The sequence below is a fragment of the Talpa europaea genome (assembly GCF_964194135.1).
Source record: "Talpa europaea genome assembly, chromosome: 12".
NCBI classification, from domain to species: Eukaryota; Metazoa; Chordata; class Mammalia; order Eulipotyphla; family Talpidae; genus Talpa; species Talpa europaea.
In genome coordinates this window covers 85,096,154-85,120,626 of record NC_140079.1, presented here as the reverse complement: position 1 = coordinate 85,120,626, position 24,473 = coordinate 85,096,154, and the positions used below count along the sequence as shown (strand labels likewise).

The 24,473-nt window shown below is 42.6% G+C and overlaps 1 protein-coding gene across 1 annotated transcript; it reads left to right on the top strand.

The window, feature by feature from the left end:
• Window positions 1-514: 514 nt before the first annotated feature.
• Window positions 515-18,434, top strand: KPNA7 (karyopherin subunit alpha 7; the record flags this gene model as incomplete). Its single annotated transcript, XM_084250182.1, has 10 exons — window positions 515-580; window positions 3,103-3,231; window positions 5,035-5,117; window positions 5,549-5,817; window positions 7,133-7,215; window positions 9,116-9,379; window positions 11,148-11,381; window positions 12,783-12,965; window positions 15,999-16,145; window positions 18,318-18,434. 10 exons carry the CDS (start codon window positions 515-517, stop codon window positions 18,432-18,434), a joined length of 1,575 nt encoding a protein of 524 aa, XP_084106308.1.
• Between the last annotated feature and the right edge of the window lie 6,039 nt (window positions 18,435-24,473).

The following is a 24,473-nucleotide window of genomic DNA, read 5'->3' as shown; positions in this document are numbered from 1 at the left end:
CAAAGCAGCGAGAACAGTTGGGAGGTAATTGCTATAGTGTGGTTGAAATATGATGGTAGCTGTGTCGGGAGTGGAGACAGTTTGCCAAGAAATTAGAAGAGTGGGTCCCATTTGAGATCAGCCTGAGCCAATGTGCCAATGGAATGGAGCCATCTTCCTATAGCACCATGGTGGGGCTCCTCCCCATCCTGCATCACTGTGCCCTCCAAAATTCCTTGGACACTATTCTGCTCCCAGCACACCCTAGCCATCAAAGGGCCAGTTCTCCAAAACTGACTCTAAAAATTTCCCTTACTCCTGCAACCCAGGGCTGGAACCCACTTATGGAATGGAACACCTCACTAGGTGCTCATCTCCTGCTCAGCTGGTGTGGGTGTCTGAGTCTGCTCTCTGTTCCACTGAGACCCCTTTAAAGGTTTAAGCTTAGATGGATTTAACATAGTAACAAACACACTGGACGCTAAAAATCTCTGCACCTGTCCTGCCTACAGGTGGTTTGCTTCTTCCAGTCAATATGCCAACTTTCAAGGCTCCAGAAGAAAGGCTGAGAAAATTTAAGTACCATGGCAAAGATACATTTGTGAGTACAAAATGACCGCCTGTCTCTGTCAAGGACCAGGGGGCAGAAAGGCATCAAAAATGGAGTGGAGAGTGGGGGCCAGGGACAATGCAAATAAGGCAAAGAGCTCATCATGGAGAGGTACGTGAGGGTTTGCCAAATAATTCAACTTTTCAGACTGTCTGAAATGTTCATAATAAAATATTGAGGGACTCAATAAAATATTGAGTCCAAGTCCAAGCTCTTGGACTTGGGAATCAGACAGCTGTGGCCTCAAATCAAGAAACTATTACCTTGGGTCTCCCCTGGTGGTGCAGGCGGTTGAGCGCCACACTGTGAAGCTGCCTGCAGCCTCTGCAGCACAGGTTTGATCCCGGCCGGCCAGCCGGCGAGGGTCCCACATGGCATGGCAGACCTCTCCTGTCTCGCCTGATGCTCCTCTCAGCAGTGTATTTCGTCAGTCTGCCTGTTCTGTTTCCCTCTCTGTCTCTGGTGACTCCTCTCACACACCCCCACCTCTGGCCTGTACCCCAGCTCTTGTATAAATAAATAAATCTTTAAAAAAAAAAAAGAAACTATTATCTTGATCTTGAAACTATTAATTTGAGAGCTTTGGTTTCTTCATTTTATTTATTTTTTTAAAAAGATTTATTTATACAAGCATTGGGTACAGTCAGAAGCGCGGGAGGGTGAGAGAATTCACCAGAGCCAGAGCGGGGAACAGAACAGGCAGACTGATGAAATACACTGCTGAGGGGAGCAGTGGGCGCGGCAGTTGAGGTCTGTGCACAATGTGGGACCCTCGCCGGTGGCAGGGGATCGAACCAGCACTGCAGAGGTTGTGGGCAGCTTTGCAGCTCAGCGCTCAACCGCTGCGCCACCAGGGGAGGCCCGGTTTCTTCATTTTTAAAACAAGGCTGATATCCACCTCTTAGGGGCTGGATAGCAGCTTCAGATAGTTGGTATTTTGCTGCTTGGCTGTAGTCACTCATATCAAGAAGGTTAACTGAGGAGCTCAAGTGTTTGGGATGCAAGAATGGTCAATCAGCATACTTTTCAGAAATAGAACTTGGAACTGGGAAGTCCAGATATGCTTCTTACTGATGGTGTGAGCATGAGGGGATCCTGGGCAGGGAACCTGTGCTGTGCATGGATTCTAACTCAACCAGCTTCTCTGGTCTTAACATTTTCTGGCTCTGGCTCTGTGTCCTGCATTTATCTTGACCAACAAATCATGCAAAGTTGGCTATGCCTTAGGCATTTGAGAGGCAGCTAAGGATGAGGGAAGCACAAGGCCACAGCAGCCCAGTTAGGACACTGCCCAGGGCCAAGTCACTCTTATGCTGAAACATTCCAGTGAGCTTGGCTTTCTGGTTTCTAAGACCATTACTGATTAAAGGATACCAATTAGAAGAAAGGAATCCAGACTTTCTGGGGAGGGATACAAACCCTTTTTTTTTTTAATATTTATTTATTTATACAAGCACTGGGTACAGTCAGAAGCGCGGGAGGGTGAGCGAATTCACCAGAGCCAGAGCGGGGAGCAGAACAGGCAGACTGACGAAGAAGTACACTGCTGAGGGGAGCAGCAGGAATGGCAGGAGAGGTCTGCGCGCCATGTGGGACGCTCACCCGGCGGCCGGGGATTGAACCAGCACTGCAGAGGCCACGGGCAGCTTCGCAGCCCAGCGCTCAACTGCTGGGAGGCCCAGGGATACAACCCTCTATGCAGGAAGGGACAGGAGATGAAAAAGGAGAAGCCAAAGGTACATAACCCTCCACAGAAAGGGGTCGCTTGGTGATGGGGGCTAAGATACCCAAAGGGGTCCCAGTTCACTGGACAAGTACCACCACAATGGTCCTATTTTCCAACAAGAATTCAGTCACTCTAAGGAACCAGAAGTATCTAATACATACCAACATGTTTATAATTAATATTTTAAAGTCTTCAACCTAAAGCTCTTCTATCCATAAGGTTAATTTCCCAGGCCTCTCAATACTAGAGAGTGTGAAATTTCACCATATATAAGAAAAGGGTGTGGTTGATTTTTTTTTTTTTTTGAACTTTTATCCCTCTAGTCTGGTGTCCAAGTAAAACTTTAGGGACTGGATCAAAGCTTCAGTGGCCTACAGGCTGATTCCCTAACAGTGGAAATGATCAGGGACATCTGAGTGTGGGAGGGCCCTTCATGGTCCTTAGCCCCCAGGCCCAGGCCACTAATTGACACCAGTGAACGTGTGCTCATGCCTGGGGCATGCTTTGCTCAGATGTGTCTACAGCTAGGATCCTGGCCTGCCAAGGGTATGCATGATCTCCCTTTACTTTGGAGAAGTAACATTTTCCTAGATGTGGTGTGGGTATAAAGGAGGTCAGCCTGGCTAAGACTATTTAATAGCCATGCAATCTTAACTTTTCCAGCCTGTTACATACATTTCATGTAAAATATACTTCGAAATGTGTTCTGAAGGCTGGATGTGGTGACAACCTGCCCTCCCCCACACACCCCTCTGCCAGGTCTAAGTCCTCTACTTTTCCTCACCAGATGCGGCGGCAACAGCGGATGGCCATCAGCCTGGAGCTTCGGAAGGCCAAGAAAGATGAGCAGGCCTTAAAGAGAAGGAACATCACCCACATCTGCTCAGACAGAGCTTCTGGACAGCTGGCCGGAGAGGTACATCAGGAATAGGGCTGCTCTAAATGAAGTTGTATGTGCAACCTCCTTGCTAAGTTTCTCTGGCCTGAATATGTTGAATAAACTCAATTTCCAAGCTCTAGTTAAGTTCTTTCAGGGTAGAGTTAGAGTATAACCAGTGAGAAAAAGCTAAGGGCTGTTAACTTCGGGGCTGTGAGTCGGGGAATCTGTGTTCGGGGGGACTGGAGAAGGTATTCACTTGCTCCCCTCTGCCAGAAACATGAGATGAGTGGTTTTGAAGGTTATCTCTCAGTAGAAACATCTAGTCACTCACAGGTGAAGTCTTGTTTATGACTTGGAAATTGTCTTCTGTCTTCTCCATCCACCCCAGCTTTGCTAAGTGCAAATCCTAGATTGTCTTCCCGGTTCATGCAGTTTTTGTGAATTCTTTCCAGAATGCCCTGATAGGGAGGTTTCCTTTCTTATAGATTCAACATTGACTAGTCATAAGTATGAGGGTTTATTTGGATTCTCTTTGACTGACCTACGGTACTTCTGATGTCAGTACAACACAGACTTCATTGCTGTAGCTTTGTAGTAGGTATTGAAATTGGGAAGTGTCTGTCTTCCACATGGCCCTTTTTATTTAATTTGCATTTCTACATGAATTTTAGAATCAACCTGTCTATTTCTTTAATAGAGTAAAGTCATATTTTGATGATGGTTGCACTGACTCTGTAGCTCAATTTTTGGAGCATGGTCATACAAATAATAACTTTTCTAATTCCCAATAACATGGATAGTCTATTTTGGCCCTCCCTACATTTTGAAAAATAGTTTTCAGCTTATAAGTGTTACAGTTTTTGAGTTAAATCCATTTCTAAATGTTTTATTTTTCTTGATGCTATTGTAAGTAAAATTATTTTCTTAATTTCAGTTTTGGATGGTTCATTGTTGGTGTATGGAAATATATTTGATTTTTTGCATGTTAATCCTGCAACCTAGATGAACCTTGTTTATTAGCTCTAAGTGTGTGTGTGTGTGTGTATTCGTGTATTCTTAACACTTTGTGCATCCATGATCAGAAATTTTACTTTCTTTCCAATCTGGATGACTTCTGTTGTTCTTTTTTTTTTTTTTAAAGATTTATTTATTTATTTATACAAGCACTGGTACAGTCAGAAGTGTAGGAGGGTGAGAGAATTCACCAGAGCCAGAGCGGGGAACAGAACAGGCAGACCGATGAAATACACTGCTGAGGGGAGCAGTGGGCACAGCAGGAGAGGTTTGCGCACCATGTGGGACTCTTGCTGGTGGCCAGGTATCGAACCGGCACTGCAGAGGCTGTGGGCAGCTTCTCAGCCCAGCACTTAACTGCTGCTGGGGATGCAGCACTGGGGATGCCCCACCCTTGCATTCTTTATTGAGACTCAGCTAATCTCTTTTTGACTTGAACAGCACAAATTGCTACAAGCCTTTGGTTAATTTCTAGGGTTCTGAGAAAGTTTAATAATTTTCATTAGTTTTCTTGTTGCTTTATGGAAGGGAATTTTTGGAGATCCTTGACTCTGACATTTTTACATTGACTAGCATGTTCTTACTGCATGGGATAAAAGGTACTAGGGATCCAATGAGCGATAGGAATTACCTCTCCCCCAGAGCACAGGGAGTATGTCACAGATCTGTGGGAGCACTACATGTTCCTCCTGTCCCTAATATAGATCAACATGCAGGATGCGCCATCCTATTATGCCAACCTATTCTAATCATTAGGTGGTTAGTCTAGATGACCTTCATGGTTCCCTTGAGCAGAGTCTGACCTGAATGTCTCTATCCTTACAGGTCAACCTCACCCTACTTGAAATAATCCAAGGTGCAAATACCTCTGATCCAGACTTATGTTTCCAGGCCACCCAGGCAGCCAGGTATTGCCAAATAGACTTCTGTTATTTGTGATTTTGTGGCTAGAGATGAGCTCTGATGGTCTATTTGGATTCCTGGCAGTGGCAAAATGCCCACAAAATATAAGAAAAGGCTGGTCCTTTCAAAAGTGAGATCAAATTGCTCTTCTGTGTTGTCCTTGAGAACAACTTAAGATATGCAATGTGTTGTCAGAGATGAATTGCTTAGTTTAAATTGGCCTCTATAGGAATCTTAGCTCATAGATAATACCTGAAGGGGAAAATGTTGCTTCATCACTGCAAAATGCTGTAGGTTGAACTCTAGGATATTAACTAGCTCTGCTCCAGCTGTTTGTCTCCTTTGATAGTTAGGAATGCCAAGAACATCCATAAAGGAGGTTTTTAATACCAGTCTCCATGATTTGTTTTTGTTTTCTCTTTCTTTCATTGCAAAGGAAAATGCTGTCCCGGGAAAAGAACCCTCCTCTAAAACTGATTGTAGAAGCAGGACTCATTCCCAGACTGGTGGAGTTCCTGAACTCTTCCCTTCATCCATGCTTGCAGTTTGAGGCAGCCTGGGCTTTGACGAACATTGCTTCAGGGACTTCAGAACAGACCCGCGCTGTTGTGGAAGGGGGGGCCATCCAGCCCTTGATTAAGCTCCTGTCTTCTCCCCATATGACTGTGTGCGAACAGGCAGTGTGGGCTCTCGGTAATATAGCAGGTGAGATGCTCCCCCTGAGTGGGCTAAGAAGACAGAGGGCTAGGCATGTGGCTTGTTATGGGAGTTCTGTGATTAGTATTGTAGACTTGATATTCTGGAACACTCCAAGTAGAAATAACTGGAAATGATAGGAAAGGTATAGCAGACTTTTCAAAAATGCACAACCAAGGTCAGAGGCCAAATGTTGAAGCTGAAAGCAAATGATGCACGGAAGCAAGAGGCTGTCCAGGGACATCAGCAGGTGCCAGGGTCCTACAGTCTCAGGTTTTAATGGCTGTAGGAACAAAAGATAACTCTTTGGTCCATGCAAGGTGGGGTTTTGTGGCCCTTACACAACTCAGGACCCTAGAAGAACTCTGTTTCCAGTGAAAATTGCCAAAGGAACATACAACAAAAAATGTTTTCTTAACTTGGGGTAAAAGTCTTCCCTTAAAGCTCAATCCAGGGGAACTTAATGCAATGTTTCTTGCATGGCCTGGAAAAGTACAAACTGAGTTGTTGGTGCTGCAGGATTGGAAGGTCCCAGATTCCTGGTTAAATGTAAATGCAATGCTCTTTGGGGAAAATGAACTCAATTGGGCCCTTCAGGATTTTGACAAATTAAGATCAGACAAATATTAGCAACTTCAAGGCCAGAGACTCAGCAACCCTCCATGACTGAGTCAGCAGAAGCAAACAATGTGATTAGACCTCTCAGGACTTCAGATACTAGGATTAGCAAACACAGAATACAAATAAGTCTGCTTGCAGAAATAAAGCACCTACTACAGAGACTTGGTCTCTCATTTTGCTTGGATAAGTAAGGAATGACAAAACTAGGTGGTAAAACATAACTATGTCTTGTCTGATGGTGGATGGGGTGGTTATAATCTGAGACTTCTAGGGTCTAAAACTGGTATTCTAGCTGAAGCATCAGACAGCTGGTGGCTAGTACCTGTCAGTTTCCCAGCCTTGTTCTGAGTTGCATTTGGAAGTTACTGCCCCTGCCAAAGATTTCTGGGAAAATGGTTTGGTCTGCAGTGGCCATCATCTTTCTGAGAACCATGTTGTGAGATGCCTCTGTCATGTAGAGCTCACTGCCTGTGTCTGCAGGCTCTGCTTATATCAGTTGTGTGCTGTGTGGTGCCTGCTTTTCATGTCAGGCCCAGCCATCCAGCTGTCACCTTGGAGACCCAGGATCTAATATGCTATGCTGTCTAAACCCAGAAACAGTTTTTGGCCTCTCACCCTTTACACAGACTCATTAAAAATTAGTCATCCACCTCAGGATTCGCTTTGTTCTCTCTTTGAATGTCATATTTGTATCTATTTGCAGGGGATGGCCCACAGTTCAGAGACATCATTATCTCCAGCAATGCTGTCCCACATTTGCTTGCCCTGGTTTCATCAACCATACCAGTGAGTTATTTTAAATTAGAAAGCCTAGAGAGAGAACCAGTCTCCAAAGTTGGGAAATTGGGGAGGAACTTTCAAATCAATACTCAATTAGTCGATGCTGCCTAGTCTCTTATGACAGAGTTATAGAGTAGGCCTAGTCAGTAGTTCTGATTTTTCTTCTGAAAGAGGTTCATGAAAACTTTGAAAAACTTTTACAACCCAGCCAAAGTAGAAGACAGGCTTTCCATTCAAGTGACACAGACAGAATCAATAACTCACCAGTTGGTTCCTGGATAGTGTCTAGACTTGAAGCTAAGAGTCACAGTTGACAAATGTGGCAACAATAGAGGACTTCCTGGATTAGGAATTAAATTTAGGTTAGAGATATGCTTCAAACAAGAATGAAGAGAGAAGGTGGCTTCCAAAAGCCAAAGGTAAAACATGCTTAGCCCTCCAGGTGCAAGAACACCTGACATGGTTGAACCAGAAAAGGGCTGGCATTACCAGAGGATTTTTGAGGAGAGGAGTATAAAATGGCAAGTGGGCCAAGGGACATCACCCTGGAGGCAAGGACAACCTTGGGAGGATTTCAAGGTAAGAAGTGAGGTGGTCTGAGCTGAATTCAGAAAGACCGTTTTGGCTGATGTTGTAGGGTTATAGCAAAGGGAGACAGTAAAGCAGACAGATCCAGATGACATTGTGTGGAGAGGACAGGGGAACCAGACCTTGTGGTAGATGTTAAGTGGAAGTGACTGGGAGGCAGTGTTGAAGCAATGTCAGGTAGGTGGATGTGCAGGTCTAGATGATTCCCTATACATATGTCATCCCACAGGGCCAGATCAACTAGAGCAGGGGCCAGCTTGCTTTTGTAAGTAAAGTTTTAATGGCACACACCATGCTTATTCATTTTTGTTTTCATATTATCTATAGCTTTTGCAGTGTTACAAGGGCAGAGTTGACTCATTGCAACAGAGCCCATCTGGTCCACAAAGCTGGACATGTTTACTCTCTGGCCCTTTACTGAAGAACATGACCAATCCCTGACTTAGAGTGTGGGGGGTGTCGGGGGTGTCTCAGACCAAGTCCTAGGGGCTCTGACATTCAGAAGTCTGGCAGACCCCACCCAGAAGACTGGGAAGAAACAGCCCACTTGGCAACAGAAAGCCAGGTTTGAGCATAGATTCCTTTTTTTTTTTTTTTTTTTTAAAGGAATAGACTGGTACTGAATATAGCTGAGAGAGACAGTAATTTGAGGACTGGAAGGCAGCTGTTGGATTTGGTGACTTGAAAGGAGCTGATTTCATCACTACTGATAAGGAAGTAGGGGCAGAAAACATGCTAGAGGGGCTGGAGGACCAATGGGATGCTGCAAGGTGGATAGTGAAGGCAGATGCTCCTTGGGAATGGACTTTGCAAAGTAAAGTAGATGATGGCTCAACCAGGGCCAGGAGCCAAGGCAGGGTGGAAGGTCACAAAGTGTTTCTCTATTGGTGGGAGGTGGTCCCAGGAACAGAATCTTTAAAGGCAAAAGTGATGGGATCCTGAGATAGGAACACTGATCCTCCACCAGATCAGAAGTGTGGTCAGAACATGTCAGCCAAGTTACAGACTGGTGGGAAGATCAAGTAATTCCTGCTTGATCTTTGATTTGCCAGTGAAAAAATTAAATTAGGTCATCCACTGACTAGTGTGAGGAAAGACTTTTGAAGAATGTAAGGAAACCATCATCAAACATTTGAATATGAAACATAATGCTCAAGTTCTGTGACCCGAGTATACATCACTACCTAGAACAAGTTCCTATTTGAAGTTCAAAAGCTTTGGTTCATGCTGGTCGATAATATTGATCAAAGAGGGCTAGGGCACTGCCGTTTGTGTTTTCTCTTCACCCCTGATGCTAGAAGCAGTCTCCTCATTACAGATCACGTTTCTGCGGAACATCACGTGGACCTTGTCCAACCTGTGCCGAAACAAGGACCCGTACCCTTGTGAAAAGGCAGTGAAGCAAATGCTGCCCACCCTCTTCCACCTCCTACAGCACCAAGACAGCGAGGTCCTCTCGGACACCTGCTGGGCCCTGTCCTACCTCACTGACGGCTGCAACAAGCGCATTGGCCAAGTGGTTGACACGGGGGTCCTGCCCCGGCTGGTGGAGCTCATGACCAGCTCAGAGCTCAACGTCTTGGTAAACATCCCAAATCCTGTCTGTCTGTGCAAGGGCTTCAGATTAGAGGCCATGAATCATGGTCACTTTAGCGAGTTCTTTTCCCAGGGAGGCCAGCAATGGCTCTAATCCTTTACCTAGAACAAAGCTTGTCTTCAGCGTTGCCCTGATCTCTGCTACTCTGGAGCCAAACATGAATCTATTTTGATCTCAAGTCCTAGTGGGTAGTAAGTACACTTACTCTTTCTTCGGATAGCTAGATCATTTAGAAAGGTACCAAATTAAAATTGCTTATAATTCTCCACCCAGTAAATTATTCTTTCATGGCTTTTCCTTCTAGTGGTCTATGCAGGTAGACTTTGACAAGTAGATTCATATAGGAAACATCAAGATGAGAGGGTGAGGGATGGATAAGGAGGAGGGGGGGTTAGGGGGAGAAAAGAGGAGGGGCTTTGTGGGGGAGGGGGGAGAGAGCTACACAGAGCCTGTATGTATATTGTATTGATATAATGCTAATGGTAACATTTGAATTTCTCTTTTTTTTAAGATTTTATTTATTTATTTATTTATTTATTTATGCAAGCACTGGGTACAGTCAGAAGCGCGGGAGGGTGAGAGAATTCACCAGAGCCAGAACGGGGAGCAGAGCAGGCAGAAGGACCGAAGTACACTGCTGAGGGGAGCAGCGGGTGGCAGGAGAGGTCTGCGCGCCATGCGGGACCCTCCTCTGGTGGCTGGGGAGCAGCCGGGGATCGAACCGGCGCCGCAGAGGCCGCGGGCAGCTTCGCAACCCAGCGCTCAACTGCTGCGCCACCAGGGGAGGCCCCATTTGAATTTCTTAAATATAGAAGAAAATTTCCTCTTTATCTTTCCCCCAGTTTGTTCTCTTAGACTATTTCAGGTACAGGTAAAAATTAAGACCAACATCAAATTTTCTGCTATGTTATGAAACATTTCACTTACATCATATACTTTTGAAAATGGCATAAAATATGGGTGCCTCTTTTGATCTCTGTGCCTCTATATTTTGCATTGTGCATCCTTGTGTTCCTCTCTTTTGAGATTAGCATCATCTCAGGGCACATCCTCAAATGTCAGGGTTAGTTGGAGGACAGTGCTGGAGACAGGGATGGGGGTGGTGTATGAGGACAGTAGCTACAGAAACTTCTTATCCTGAGGGCCGGGGTTCTGATGGGAGCTGTCCTGGGAAGGCTTTGATTGGCCTATAGCTCTATTTCTACCTCTCACCTGAGTAGCAGTTACCTGGCCTGATAGGCTAGTAAGACTCTAGAACTGCTGATTGTGTGGGGCTGCTACTATGGTGCAGAGAAACCAAAATGAATCCAATCAGCCCTCCTCAGACAGAGTCTGATGTACACCCATCCTGGCACCTTCATTTGAATGCACCAAAACTGCCAGTGGGATTTTGTGAGCTCCAATTAAGTCTACCACAGAAGCTTGATACTGGTGTTAAATATTGATTCAGCAGAAATGATTACATTATAAACACTAGAGTCAATTTAGCTCTTTCCCAGTGGAAGGCCATAAAAGGGACAGCATCACTTCTTGACAAAGGTAACCTTTGACCTCTGTCCCACTCGAGCTGGTACCTATAAACTATGTAAAAGTCCATGGATGAGCTGAATTAATAAGGATCGTGGCTTTAGTCATTGTTCCTGAACATCTAGAGAGCCTTCTGCACAACATATCTAATGTTTGGTAGTGCACAGAACCTTCCATTGGGATAAATGCACAATACTTGGTGAGACACCTACTGTTGTTCTTGCAGACCCCCTCTCTCCGCACTGTGGGGAACATCGTCACGGGCACAGATGGACAGACCCAGGTGGCCATTGACGCCGGCATGCTGCACGTGCTGCCACAGCTCCTGATACACCCCAAGTCCTCCATCCAGAAGGAGGCCGCGTGGGCCCTGAGCAACGTGGCCGCAGGGCCCTGCCAGCACATCCAGGAACTGATTTCTTATGGCATACTGCCTTTCTTGGTGGCACTGCTCAAAAATGTAAGTGGCACACCCAGCATCGTGGGCGAGAGGCTACTTTCCAAGTGGCCTTGAGATGAGCTCCTTTCAGGAATTCACACCCTGGTGAAGGGGCAAATTGAGATCACAACAAAGCTATGAAACATTAATTTCCCAGCTCTTCCTGGCATCCCTTCCTGGAGACCCCATTAAGAATTGCTTGATGAGAAGGTGCCCCACAGCTCAAATAAAATCTTGAACTGGTAAATATTGGCTTATCTCTATGCAGTGTTAAAAGAACGTGCCACCTACTCTCTACTTGCCAAACAAGGGAGGAGGTTTGTTTTTGTTTTAGGAGGAAAAATGTATCGGGTTATGGTGATATTATATACTGAAGAAAGGTGGCCTTTTCAGTGTAAAAATCACATTGATTAGAGTGGTAATATACACAGAAAATCCAGAGATAAAAGTAGGAATACAATAAAGCTTCCTTATTCCTCCTGATTTCCATTTCCCTCTCCCTGGGTAACTATTATTGTCGCTGTTTGATTTTTGCCATTTTATAATGGACCAACTAGTTGAAACCATTGGCATGTAAACAAGTCAAGCTGGGTTGGGAGCAGGGAGGCTAGTGGAGTAGGGTGGGAAGAGAATCTACTAGGGAGTTCCTGCTCTCAGGTTAGATGTCGGGTTCCAGGTGTGCATTAGGTATGAACAGCTGGGCCAGGTGTGCATCTTCTCTCCATGAGATACTTCCTGTCTTGCATTCTTCTGTGAGTCTAATAGGCACCCAGTCATGAATCAAGAAGTAATTGTTTCAAATGCTACCTTTTCAACTCCATTAGAGCTACAAATTGCTTGAGTTTTTTGTTTTAAATTAACATCACAGTTCTCCTCAGCTGCAAAATAGGAATAACTCCTGCTCAGGGATCGAAGGAGCCATGGTAAAATAGTCATATCTGTGGGCAAAGTGCTTTTTATAAATGCAAGGGATTCATTGATATTGGCTTAGTCCCTGATATCTTACCTGTGTGCTCAACTTTATATCTATGAAGCTTCTTGTCCAATGTTTTCCTGGGTCAGAATAACTAGAAATGCAGACAGAGGCCACTACAATCTAAAATTCCAAGCATGATTTCTAATCTACACACCTGGACTGGCTTATGTTGGCTTATGTTTCCCATAACCTGACTTAAGGAAACGAGTCTGTTTGACCTCAGAACCTTCCTCTAGGACCCCTTGATGAGCCTGCCCGCCTGCTTCTTGTCTACTTAAAGATGCTCTCATCTGCTCAAAATCAGAGGCAGGTTGCCAAGGCATTCCATGTAAATTGCACATAGCGTCCTGGCTGTCACCAGCCTTCCTAGAAATTGAACCAATTTAGCATCACTATATTTAAATGTTTCAGGATCTGTAATGAATGTAAACATTCTCTTTCTGCAGGGAGAATTTAAAGTCCAGAAAGAAGCTGTCTGGACGGTAGCTAACTTCACAACGGGGGGCACCTTGGACCAGTTAATCCAGCTTGTCCACTCTGGAGTCTTGCAGCCACTGGTGAATCTGCTCACTGTCCAAGACACCAAGATTGTTCTCATCATCCTTGATGTCATCTCATATATCTTCCAGGTAAACAGTTCTGAACAGATTGGTTTCTAAATAGCAGTCTTAAAATTTAAGACATTTAATTTGGTTCTTAAAACTCAAGGATTCTCTTTCCTCTCTACTCCCCCACCCTCTCTCTGTGTCTGTACATCCTAAGGACAAGGAAAGCAAGAGGCTGTTCAAGAAGAGTTTTTTCATTTTCTCAAATGAGTGTCTTTGCATCCAGCACTATTTTAGATGCTCAGGATATGACCAAACCAAGGACCAAAGTCCTTGCTCAAGTAGAATGGAGGTACTGGTGGGGAGGTAGGCAGATTCTTCACTTAGGAAGTAGTGGGTAAATTATCTGGTAAAGTGATAGTCATGATGGCTTGGGGTGGTAAAGGGAATGTTGATCTCTTATATGCAGTAATCAGGAGAAACTACTCTGAAGAAGAACATCTGAGAAAAGGCCCAAGATAAGTGAGTCCTGTGGCTATCTGGGGAAGAGCATTGTAGGTGAAAGGAAGGGCCGGGACTGAGAGGAGTGTGGCCAGAGCAGAGCAAAGGGATGGAAAGTGATAGAAGACCAAACTCAAGATAGCTAGGGATCAGCTCACATACATTTTGTGAGAATATTGATTGAAGGTTTAGAGCAGGAAGAGTCTTGTGGATGGCTCACTTCAAAGGCCAAAACATAGAACAGTAAGAAGTTAGCAGGAGTAGATCTCATTGGGACATAATGAAGTCCTTTTCAATTCAGTTGTTTGAGAAAATGTAAAACATTGAATTAGAGTTCTAGAAAAGCCTTATTTCTGGACAAAAGCTAAGTTAAGCCAGTATTTGTATATTATTTGTGTCCATTCCACATTGCTATAAAACAGATTACCCAATTAGAGGCTTACAACAACCTTTTATTATCACACATAGCTTTGGGGATTAGGAATCCAGGCTGGCATGCTATATCATTCTGGCTCAGGGTCTCTCTTGAGGATCAAAATGTCAATGCGGGCTGCAGTCTCATCAGAAAGTTTGATAAAGGTTGGAAGATCACCTTCCAAGATGATTTACTTACATGCTTAGCAAGTTACTCTTGCCATGTGGATTTCCCCATAGGACTGCTTGAATGTCCTCACATCATAGCAGCTGGCTTCCTCTTGAGTGAGTGATCAAGAGGCAGAAATGCAGATGTCTTTTAAGACCTAGTCTTAGAGATCATTGCAACAGCATCCTATTGGTTACACAGATTAGTCCCTATTCAACATGGGAGGGAACTATACAAGGCATGAATATCAGGAGGCAGGGATCACTGGGGTCACCTTGGAGGCTGGCTCTATTAATTTGGTTAATGTCCTTTGATATGCAACACAAGCCATTTGAAAAGTTTCAAAGTAACACCAGGTAACTCCTTTTAAAAACCCACTTTAAGCATCCTTTTCATGTAACTGTCTTAGAAAGAACTGACTTGAGTCAAGATCACACTTGAAACACAGTCCAATTAGACACTGACACTTTGAGCAGATCACACAGATCAAGAGTAGAGCCTTGGCAACCAGCAGACAAAATTGGATATAAGTTTGTGGAAGTACCCTTGTGGGCTATCTGAATTTAACTTCATCTGCTTCATCTGAATTTAACTTCATCTAAAGTAGACACTAGGGGTTTTGTCTTAGGAGTGCCTGGGCAAATCGCACCTGATGGACAGTGAAGCCCCTGTATCAGATCAAGGAACCAGGCACAGTAGGTTAGAAAGATTGAGATTGGATAGGAGAATATTTCAAGGGGCAGCAGAGTGCAGGTAAACTAACTTTTGGGGCTACCTGTTGGGTTAAGATCCAAAATCCACTTCCAGGGCTCCTGCTGTACTGGGTCATTCCGCACTTCCCGCTTTTCTCTCTGAGGTTAATGTAATGTTTGGTGCATGTTTCAGTTTCTCCACTTAAAACCCGTGAGTAACTGGGCGGGTGGGTGTCTGAGCTTAAACATACTGTGCCAAAGTTCATCAGGCCAGCAATCTGGAGTGAATAATGGCTAAGTTGACTCACAGGAGATTTCTTATTACTGTTCAACAACTGGTGAGCAGAGCCCCTCAGGAGGAAAAATTTAGATGCCAAAGTTTTTCTTTCAGTTTATAAAAATATATATTTCAAAGTTCATTTAATCTTCTATACTATGAGCATCCACCCCAAAGTGTTTCTTAATCTTTCTCCCATTTGCCGCAGATATGCTGTTTAGCTGAACTACTCCTTCTCATCATAAACAGTACTTTCACACCTTCAAATCTTTGTCCCTGCCTGACCTTCTTTGAGGAACGTCATTATCCTATGACAGACCCTGGCCTATAGAATTCATTAGGAACTTGTATTGTTTTCCAAGGCTCCCTACACATCTTCTGTAATTTAAACCTGCTTACTATGTTTTTTTCTACTGTAACAATTACTCGTGTCCTGCAATAGTATGAGTTATGAAAGGACCTTCTCTAAGTTCCATCTTTAGTTCTAGTTTTGTGTGCCTTGCCCCCAGGACACGAACAAATGTTTGAGTGATGAAATAGCCCTGGATGAGCAATCCAGGGACCAGCATTGGAATAAACCCAATCATATTAATTGGCCCGAGGACACCATTCTCTGCCTAGGTGTGACTTCTGTGACTAGGGTCTCCTGACTTCTCTAGCCAGGCTTTCCAGGAAGCACAGGGCCAGAGCATCTTCACTTACCCAGCAATATTTGACCATTCTTTCAAACTGTGTTTAAAATGAGTCCATTCATTAGATGGGTCTATAAATAGTGGCCTATGTATGGTATGGATGGCAACATATTCAGTAAAAGAAATAAGGCATTTTGGGCCATGAAAGTAAGCCAATGTATGTATGTATATGTGTACATGTTTGTATGTGTGTGTGTATTTGTATATGTGTGCATATGTGTCTCCCAAATCAGAGGACTATCCCAAATGGGAGGAAGCCCATGGTGTTTTAAGTCTGTTGAGGGAAGAATGGGAGCCTTAGGATTCCTCTGAGCCAAAGCTCCACCTCCATTAGGCCCCTGCCCAGACCCTCAGTTCTTGTCCTACCCACAGGCTGCAGAGAGACTTTCTGAGAAGGAAAACCTCTTTCTCCTGATTGAAGAAGTCGGTGGTATTGCTAGAATCGAGGCCTTGCAGCTTCACGAGAACCGCCAGGTTGCCCTGACTGCCTCAAACATTATTGAGAACCACTTCTGTGAGGTAAGTTACTTCAGAGAGACAGGGGAGGCCAGATCTCCTGCTGAATCACCTCAGCAGGCTGTCACCCAGCCAGCAGGTAACTCAGCTGAGTGGCCCCCATCCATGCTTTGGGGCCATCTCTGAGCAGCAGCAGCTTCCTGGCTTCTGGAAACTACTCTAGTCCTATAGCTTGTCCTGCTGTGTCTGGCTTATAATTTCACTTTTTTTTTTTTTTTTTTTTTACCTACATACCTCTTTTTTGGGGGGGATTGGGAAAGGGGAGGAAGTAGATGTGATAATAAAGTAACTTTTTATTAAGAAATGCAAACAACTAAGGCAGGCCTAGCTTTTGGAAAAAACATTTTGCCACTTAATCCATTTCTCTCTACAGAATATGGTGTTTAGGGATGAACACTACAAGAGGCTTCTAAGTATTCTGCAGGTGTGGAAATGATGATCAGATAGCATTAGAAAGTTTTAAAACCTTTTTTTGGTAAAATACCCATAATGTAAAATTTCTACCATGTAAGTGTGCAGTTTGGGGGCAATAAGTACATTAAGTACATCACACCATCTTCTCCAGAATGTTTTCATCTTCCCAAACCAAAGTCTGTCCCCATTAAATAAGAGCACCCCACTCCTCTTTCCCTGGCCCCTGGTAACCACAATTCTGCTTTCTGTCTCTATGAATTTGACCACTCTCGGTACCTCAGGTAAGTGAAATCAGGCAGAATTTGTCTTTTTGTGTCTGGCTTATTTCACTTAGCATCGTGTCCTCATGGTTCATTGTACATGTCAGAATTTCTTCCCTTTTTAAGGTTGAATAAAACCCCATCCAGTGGAAATGATCGTTTTATTTACCCCTCCGTTCACTGTGGGTGTGCTGTTATGAACAAGGGTCTACATATGTCTGTTTGAGTACCCGCTTTCAATTCTTTTGGCCATATACACAGAGGGGGACTTACTGAATCATATGGTAATTCTTTTTTTTTTTTTTTTTTTTTTTTTGTGGGACCCTTGCTGGTGGCCGGGGAACGAACCGGTGCTGCAGAGGCTGCGGGCAATGGTAAAATACCCATAATGGTATTATGGGGAGGACCTGGTAATTCTATTTTTAATAGAATCACCATGCTGCTATCCATGGTGGGTGCACCAGCAATGTACAGCAGTTCCTAAATCCCAGCCCTTTTGCCAACATTTGTTATATTCTGTTTTTTTTTTTTTATCATAGACAGCTTAATAGACAGGCAATGGTATCTCACTATGATGTGATATGGGCTTGCATTAGATATTTTTTATATGTGGAAGGTCAGCTCAAAGTTTTTAAGTGACCTAGTAGGTATCAAACTTAATCATCAGCAAAATGTAGAGCCTTACCATAAATATGACCATGTTGGTGGTGGTTTTTTTTTTTCCATTCTTTTTCCGTTGTTGTTTTATTTTAAGTTTGTGGTTGTTGCCAACTGAAGGCAACTAATCTTGTTTTGGGAACAAAAGATTGCTCTAAAAGCGGAGGAAAAACAGTGGCAATTAGCATTTTCTAGGTTAGCTTCTCCCATAAAAACTTCATAATTCTGGAGACACATCTATTAAAGGTGGGAAGCAGGTGAATCCACAGGATTCATCAGGGGTTCCAGATTAAAGACATCTGATCTAAAAGTAACAGCTACTCCCACTGTATTCTTCTTCACTGTAAGGGTAGTATTCTGTGTCTCAAAACTGCATTTAAAAGTAAGCTAGACACAAGAAGACAAAGACTGTATGACTCTATTTACATAAAGTTGTCAGACTTATAAGAACAGAAAGTAGAATGGTGAATGCTAGGAGCTGAGGGCAGCGGGAAGGAAATGGAAGTTGTTTAATGGATAGATTTTTGGTTTGGAAAGATTTAAGTTCTGGAAACAGATGGTGGGGGTGGTTGCACAGCAATGGGGATGAATTTAATGCCATTCAACTGTCCACTTCATGATTTAAGGTGATAAGTTTTAGGTAACACGTATCTGACCACATTTACATGAAAATTGCTTTTAAGGTCTATCCTAAGAGACATTTCAGTGCCTCTGTCTCTAATCTCACTTGAGGAAGCCACGAGGCTAACTTAGAGCAAATTCTAATCCACAGAAGTTAAGGAGTCAAATGGGCAGTGAATGTGCTGAGTGCTGGGAGGTATAACGGTCTCTCTTTTTCCTGAAGGAAGAAGAAAATGGCATACATCATCCCGCCCAGGGCCATGAATTGTTAAACAATACCAAAGGCCCACAACTTCTAAGCCAACAACCAGGTTCTAAGGGAAGCTTCTTTAAGAAGTAGCACTCCAATATCTTAGTGCACCACAGGTGTAATGCTTTTTATCTGAATATTAATAAAATGTTTGACACTTTTGCCTCTGCCAAAAATGTTGGTATACCACTTGTGTCTTCAAGCCTGGGTTAGTATTAAGTATCTTAAAGAAAATAGAGTAGGATGGCCAGTAGCTGTTTCAACAAACTGACTTGTAGACTTGGTTTAACCAATATTTCTTCAGCATTTATTGCACCAGGAGTCCCCTTCCGTTCACACTTTCACATAATGCCAATTAACAACATTCTTCAGGAACAGCTGTGTCAGCCATGGTCAAAATGAGAGTGACAGGATGGGAAGGAGCTAGAATCACAGTATAGGCAGTGTGACAACAGATGTAGGATAAGTTTATATGGGAATTGGACTTTATTTGTGTAACTTAGTTATATTTTTGTTCTAAAGCAGCACAACAAAATGTCATGCCCAGAGGAAGTCTTTGCTGCCAGGTGAGGAGGAAGGGTGTGTGAGTGGGTGTCCATCAAAAATCCTGCTGGAAGACAGTTCACACACTCATAAATGTCTCATTCAGTGGTGCGAACGAATCTCTGACAGAGCAGACATCAGGCCTTCCAACCAATGTCTTCATGTCCTTTTGGAGTGGCCAGATCTTTCAGCTCTTGAGGGCTGTTGGTGGGATGGAATCTTCAACATGTTCTCCCAGAAAAAGAGGGGACCTGGGAGATTGTTCCTAGTCTCTTCTGTTCATCAGTTCAGGACATTCTAATGTGGCACATATTTGGTCAAGCAGAATGTCATCCTCTGAGGGCTTTGAATCTTAAACTCTGGGACTGAGCACAGAAGGAATAAATAGTTGTCATGTTGGTTTAGTCCAGTGGCAGGGCCTTATGTCAGCAGAGTGCATGTCCTTGGTGGCTTCCTGCTTCCTGATTATCTAGGAAGGACCTGCTTTCTACACACTCTTCCATACTTTTCTAATAAGTCACTTTTTAAATTAATATTTTATTTTATATAATTCTTACATCATTTTTCATTTTTGCACAATGTATGCATTTTCATTTTGGTTATATTCCCCGTACAATTGCACCCCCCCTTATTTTGACCCTAGTCCTTCCTCTCCCCTTCTCTGCCCCCGCACCCTAGTGTGTCTCTGGTTTATAGTTGCTTGTTGATTTTGATTTTTATAAGTCACTCTTTGTAAGTAACCAGCATTAGTTTCTGTTGCTTACAACTGAAGAAGCTTAACGGGTACACATGAAGAGTAAAAAACTAAATCACAATGCTATTTAAATCCAACAATAGATATTAAATCCCATTCTGTCAAGATAGATGTTGTATAAAATTTGAATTTTAAAATAAAAAATAATGTAAAAATACAAAACATTACATATAAAATATTATGATATAGTACACATACAAGAGATTTTTTTAATTCAAAACAAAACTAAGAACGGAAAAAATTTATCCTAGCCAATGAAATTGTTTACATCTTCCCTTCCAGATTGAGTCGACATATGTTTTTTAATCTGATTGGGGTGAGATTCTTTTTCAGTGTTTTAAAACATCATTTTTCTCTAGACTGAAGTTGAGGGGAAGACAGTCTCAAGTGGTTTACAAAAATACTTCACTGAGAAAATTTTTAATTAAAAGGTTGAAACATTGTTGAAGTTAGTCACTGTTGCCCAAATAGTCTGACCTTGTTCACTCAACATACTGTTAGCCTCTTTTCTCTCCTTTTTGTCAATTGTTCTTTACTTAATTGTGTGAGAAAGGAACATTTGTAGTTTAAGGATAGGATGTCATCTTGTATAGGGATTTTTTTTTTTTAAAGGTGCTCTTGGCCTATTCTACATGGTTTGGGAGCAAGGAGATAGTGTTAGTCACCTTCTGGCTGGGTGTCCATGTGCCTAAACTCCTGTGTTGGGAAGACAGAGCAACAAAGAGAAGAAAGGAGTAGCAGGCTTATGCCAGCTTTGCAGGATAAAAGCTGACCTGGAACAACTCTGACCCTTTTGTATTTACCCCAATTTGTCATATACCATAGAAGGAATGCAGTTCTCTTGGAATTCTCATGCGCAATCCACTTATCTGCCCTTCCTGAAGCATTGAGGGTTATTTAATGATAACAGCACTTGATGCTTTAGGTATATAGAGAAATTAATCGAACTTGAAGTCATAAGCTCTGGGTTTCAGTTCTGGCTCTTTTTCTAAATAGTTTAAGCCTTAACAAGGCATGTCATTTCTCTGTTTCTTAGTACCTCACCTGTCAATTCTTTTTCTCTGGAATTCAAGCTTCTGTGTATAAAATAGGGTGGGAATAGATAGTGGTATAATGTTTTCAAATATTTTTCTAAAGTGATACTAACAGGTAAGGCAAGAGTGGTATCAATTTCCAAATAAAGAAAACAGAAATCACAAGGTTACCCAGTTTCTCCATCTTTTAGTAAGTGGTAGAGAGGTCCTCAAGTGGAACCTGACCACAGATCATCTCAACTCCACCCAGAGCAAGGGATCTGAGAGTGTGTGCATGGGAGCGAAGGGGGTGCCCTAGACAGAAGCCACAGTTCTTTGTAACCTAATCTGGAGGGGGTGGACTGTCACTCCTGCCCTGTGTGATGGTTACACAATGGGGTGAAGACCAGGAGACTGATCCTGGTCAGCCACTGATCCTGGTCATCCACTGATCATTGGAAGCCACATTGGAAGCTGACAGCCCTGTGTGTTCTCATTTTAAAGATACTGTTTAGATAATAGCATGGGTTGGTGAAGTTTCAGCAAAGAAATAGAGAATGAAGAACTTAGTAGAAATTTTAGCTGAAATTTAAGCATCATTCGATGGGCTCAACAGTAGAATAGAGGAGACAAAGGAAAGAACTGGTAAACTTGAAGATAGAGCAATGAGAAGCAATTGTACATCTATATCCAATGACCAATTTACAGAAAATTCAGAAGAAAGAATGTTAAAATACACTTTAGAGATGCAATTGGCAAAATCCAGACTGAGAAACGCTGCAGGAAAACAACCCCGTTTCTTCATCTAGCAATTTCCCATAAAAAATTGTGCACAAGAGAAACTATACATTAAAGACTTAAAAGACATATTGACATGCCAGAATGTATGGACCTTATTTATATTCTAATTGCAACAAACATGTAAAAATAAACAATTTAGGAGACAGAAACTTGAACACTGAATGGAGGATTGATAAAATTATGTATTTTTAGGTTTAATAATCATTAAGATTAGACTAATGTCCTTATATTTTAGAGCTATGTACTAGATGATTACAGATGGAATGATATGTTTGCAATTTTTTTCAAAGTAATTTGGTGTAAAGGAAATAGAAAGAGAAAGATGGGGTAGAATTAGCATGTGCAGATGACTGGTGGGGCTGGTGATGGGTTCATCACTGAATGCCAGAAGATAACGGGATAATGCTTTGAAAGTTTGGAGAGCAAATGATTTAGAACCTAGAATTCTGTCCCCATATAAGGTATAATCAAATTTTAAAATATAGACTCAGACTACCTTTCAAGTACTTTCTGAGTAAGCTACCTGAGAAAGTACTCCAACAAAGATGAAAACAATATACCTCTTGCCAAAAGAAAAGAGACAAGAAATGGTGAAACCAATCCAGAAGGCCAGTGAAAAGCAATCCAAGGGTGAAAGTTATGCAGCAAACTTGAAAGGCTGTTTGTCCCATTTTGTTTTGTTTTATTTATTTATTTTTTTAAAAAGATTTATTTATGCAAGCACTGGGTACAGTCAGAAGTGCGGGAAGGTGAGAGAATTCACCAGAGCGGGGAGCAGAGCAGGCAGAAGGACCGAAGTACACTGCTGAGGGGAGCAGCGGGCGGCAGGAGAGGTCTGCGCGCCATGTGGGACCCTCCTCTGGTGGCCGGGGAGCAGCCGGGGATCGAACTGGCACTGCAGAGACTGCGGGCAGTTCGCAAGCCAGCGCTCAACCGCTGAGCCACCAGGGAGGCTCATGTTTGTCCCATTTTAAACAGAAAGGTAAGAAGTCCTAGGAAATATGTCTTCAGCATTAATATTAATGACACAAGAAGAAGGTGGGGCAATTAGAAATGACAGGGGAAACACTGTGTAAGGAATGTATGGCCAAAGGTGAAGTAAACCAAAACATGGCATGATTTTAATCTTGGTTCTGAAACAATCAGCTCATGGAACCAACGACAAAATAGGGAAGTCACCTCTACACGCAGAAGAGAATGTGACCCTGCTGTCATTGACACTGTCAAAGTACTGATGTCCAAAGTTGGAGGTGGGAGTGTAGAGAGGTGGAGCAGAAGGTAGGAGTACCAATATCTTCATCTTACTCAGAGGGGATCATGGGTTACGGCTGATAGAAGAGCAACAAAGGTTCAAAGTAATTAAGAGTGCAAATAGAAGACCTGAAAATAATAACTACAAAAATGGAGGCACTAGGAGGGAAGTGTTAGCTCCTTACTCCTCATCTTTCATAATGGGAAGCCTGTAGGAAATTAGTGAATCAAGAAATACTGTGTGTGTGTGTAATGTATGTATATACACAGTTATACATATATATCATGTAAGAATGTTATGTATCTCACAAACAATAAATCTGAAGAAGAAGAAATCAAAAAAACCATCCCTTTTGTTATTGAAACAAAAAAAATAAAATATTTGGGAATAAATCTAACAAAAGAGGTAAAGGACCTATACAAAGAAAACTATAAAACACTGTTAAAAGAAATAGAAGAAGACACAAAGAAATGGAGAGACATCCCCTGCTCGTGGATTGGAAGAATAAACATTATTAAAATGGCCATCCTTCCAAAAGCAATATACAGATTCAATGCTATTCCAATCAAAATTTCAATGTCATTCTTCAAAGAAATAGAACAATTATTGATGAAATTCATATGGAATCACAAAAAACCCCGAATAGCCAAAGCTCTCCTGAAAAAAAAAGAAGGGAATGGAGGTATTACACTCCCAGACTTCAAACTATACTACAAAGCCATAATCATCAAAACGGCATGGTATTGGAACAAGAACAGACATACAGACCAATGGAATCGAATAGAAAATCCAGAAATAAACCCACAGATTTATGGTCAACTAATCTTTGACAAAGGAGCAAAGACTATGCATTGGAGCAAAGAAAGTTTGTTCAATAAATGGTGCTGGGAAAACTGGGTCGCTACATGCAAAAGAATGAAGCTTGACCACTACCTCACACCATACACAAAAATCAACTCAAAATGGATTAAAGAACTAGACATAATACCTGAAACCATAAAATATATACAAGGAAATATAGGCGAAACACTACGTGATTTGCACATCAAAGACATCTTTACAGACACATCACCCAAAGCAGTGATTGATAGTGAAGGCAAAGATAAACAGCTGGGACTACATCAAATTAAAGAGCTTCTGCACAGCAAAAGAGACAATAACAAAAACAAAGAGAAACCCCACCAACTGGGAGAACATTTTTGCACCCAACACTAATGATAAAGGACTGATCACAAAAATCTGCAAAGAGCTGATGAGACTCAACAACAACAAAGAAAATAATCCAGTCAAAAAATGGGCAGAAGAGCTAAAAAGAAACTTCTCTGAAGAGGAAATGCAAATGGCCAACAGACATATGAAAAAATGTTCAACATCACTTGCCATCAGGGAAATGCAAATCAAAACTACCATGAGATACCATCTTACACCAGTGAGAATGGCACATATTAAAAAAACTAGCAACAACAAATGCTGGCGAGGGTGTGGAGAAAAAGGAACTCTTCTGCACTGTTGGTGGGAGTGCAAACTGGTCCAACCACTGTGGAGAGCTGTGTGGAGATTTCTGGACCTACTAAACATAGAGCTTCCATATGATCCAGCAACTCCACTCCTAGGTATTTACCCAAAGGACACAGAAACATCAATTCCAAAGAGCACCTGCACCCCTATGTTTATAGCAGCACTGTTTACAATAGCTAAGCTTTGGAAACAACCCAAATGCCCAAAAATAGATGACTGGATCAAGAAGATGTGGTACATATATACCA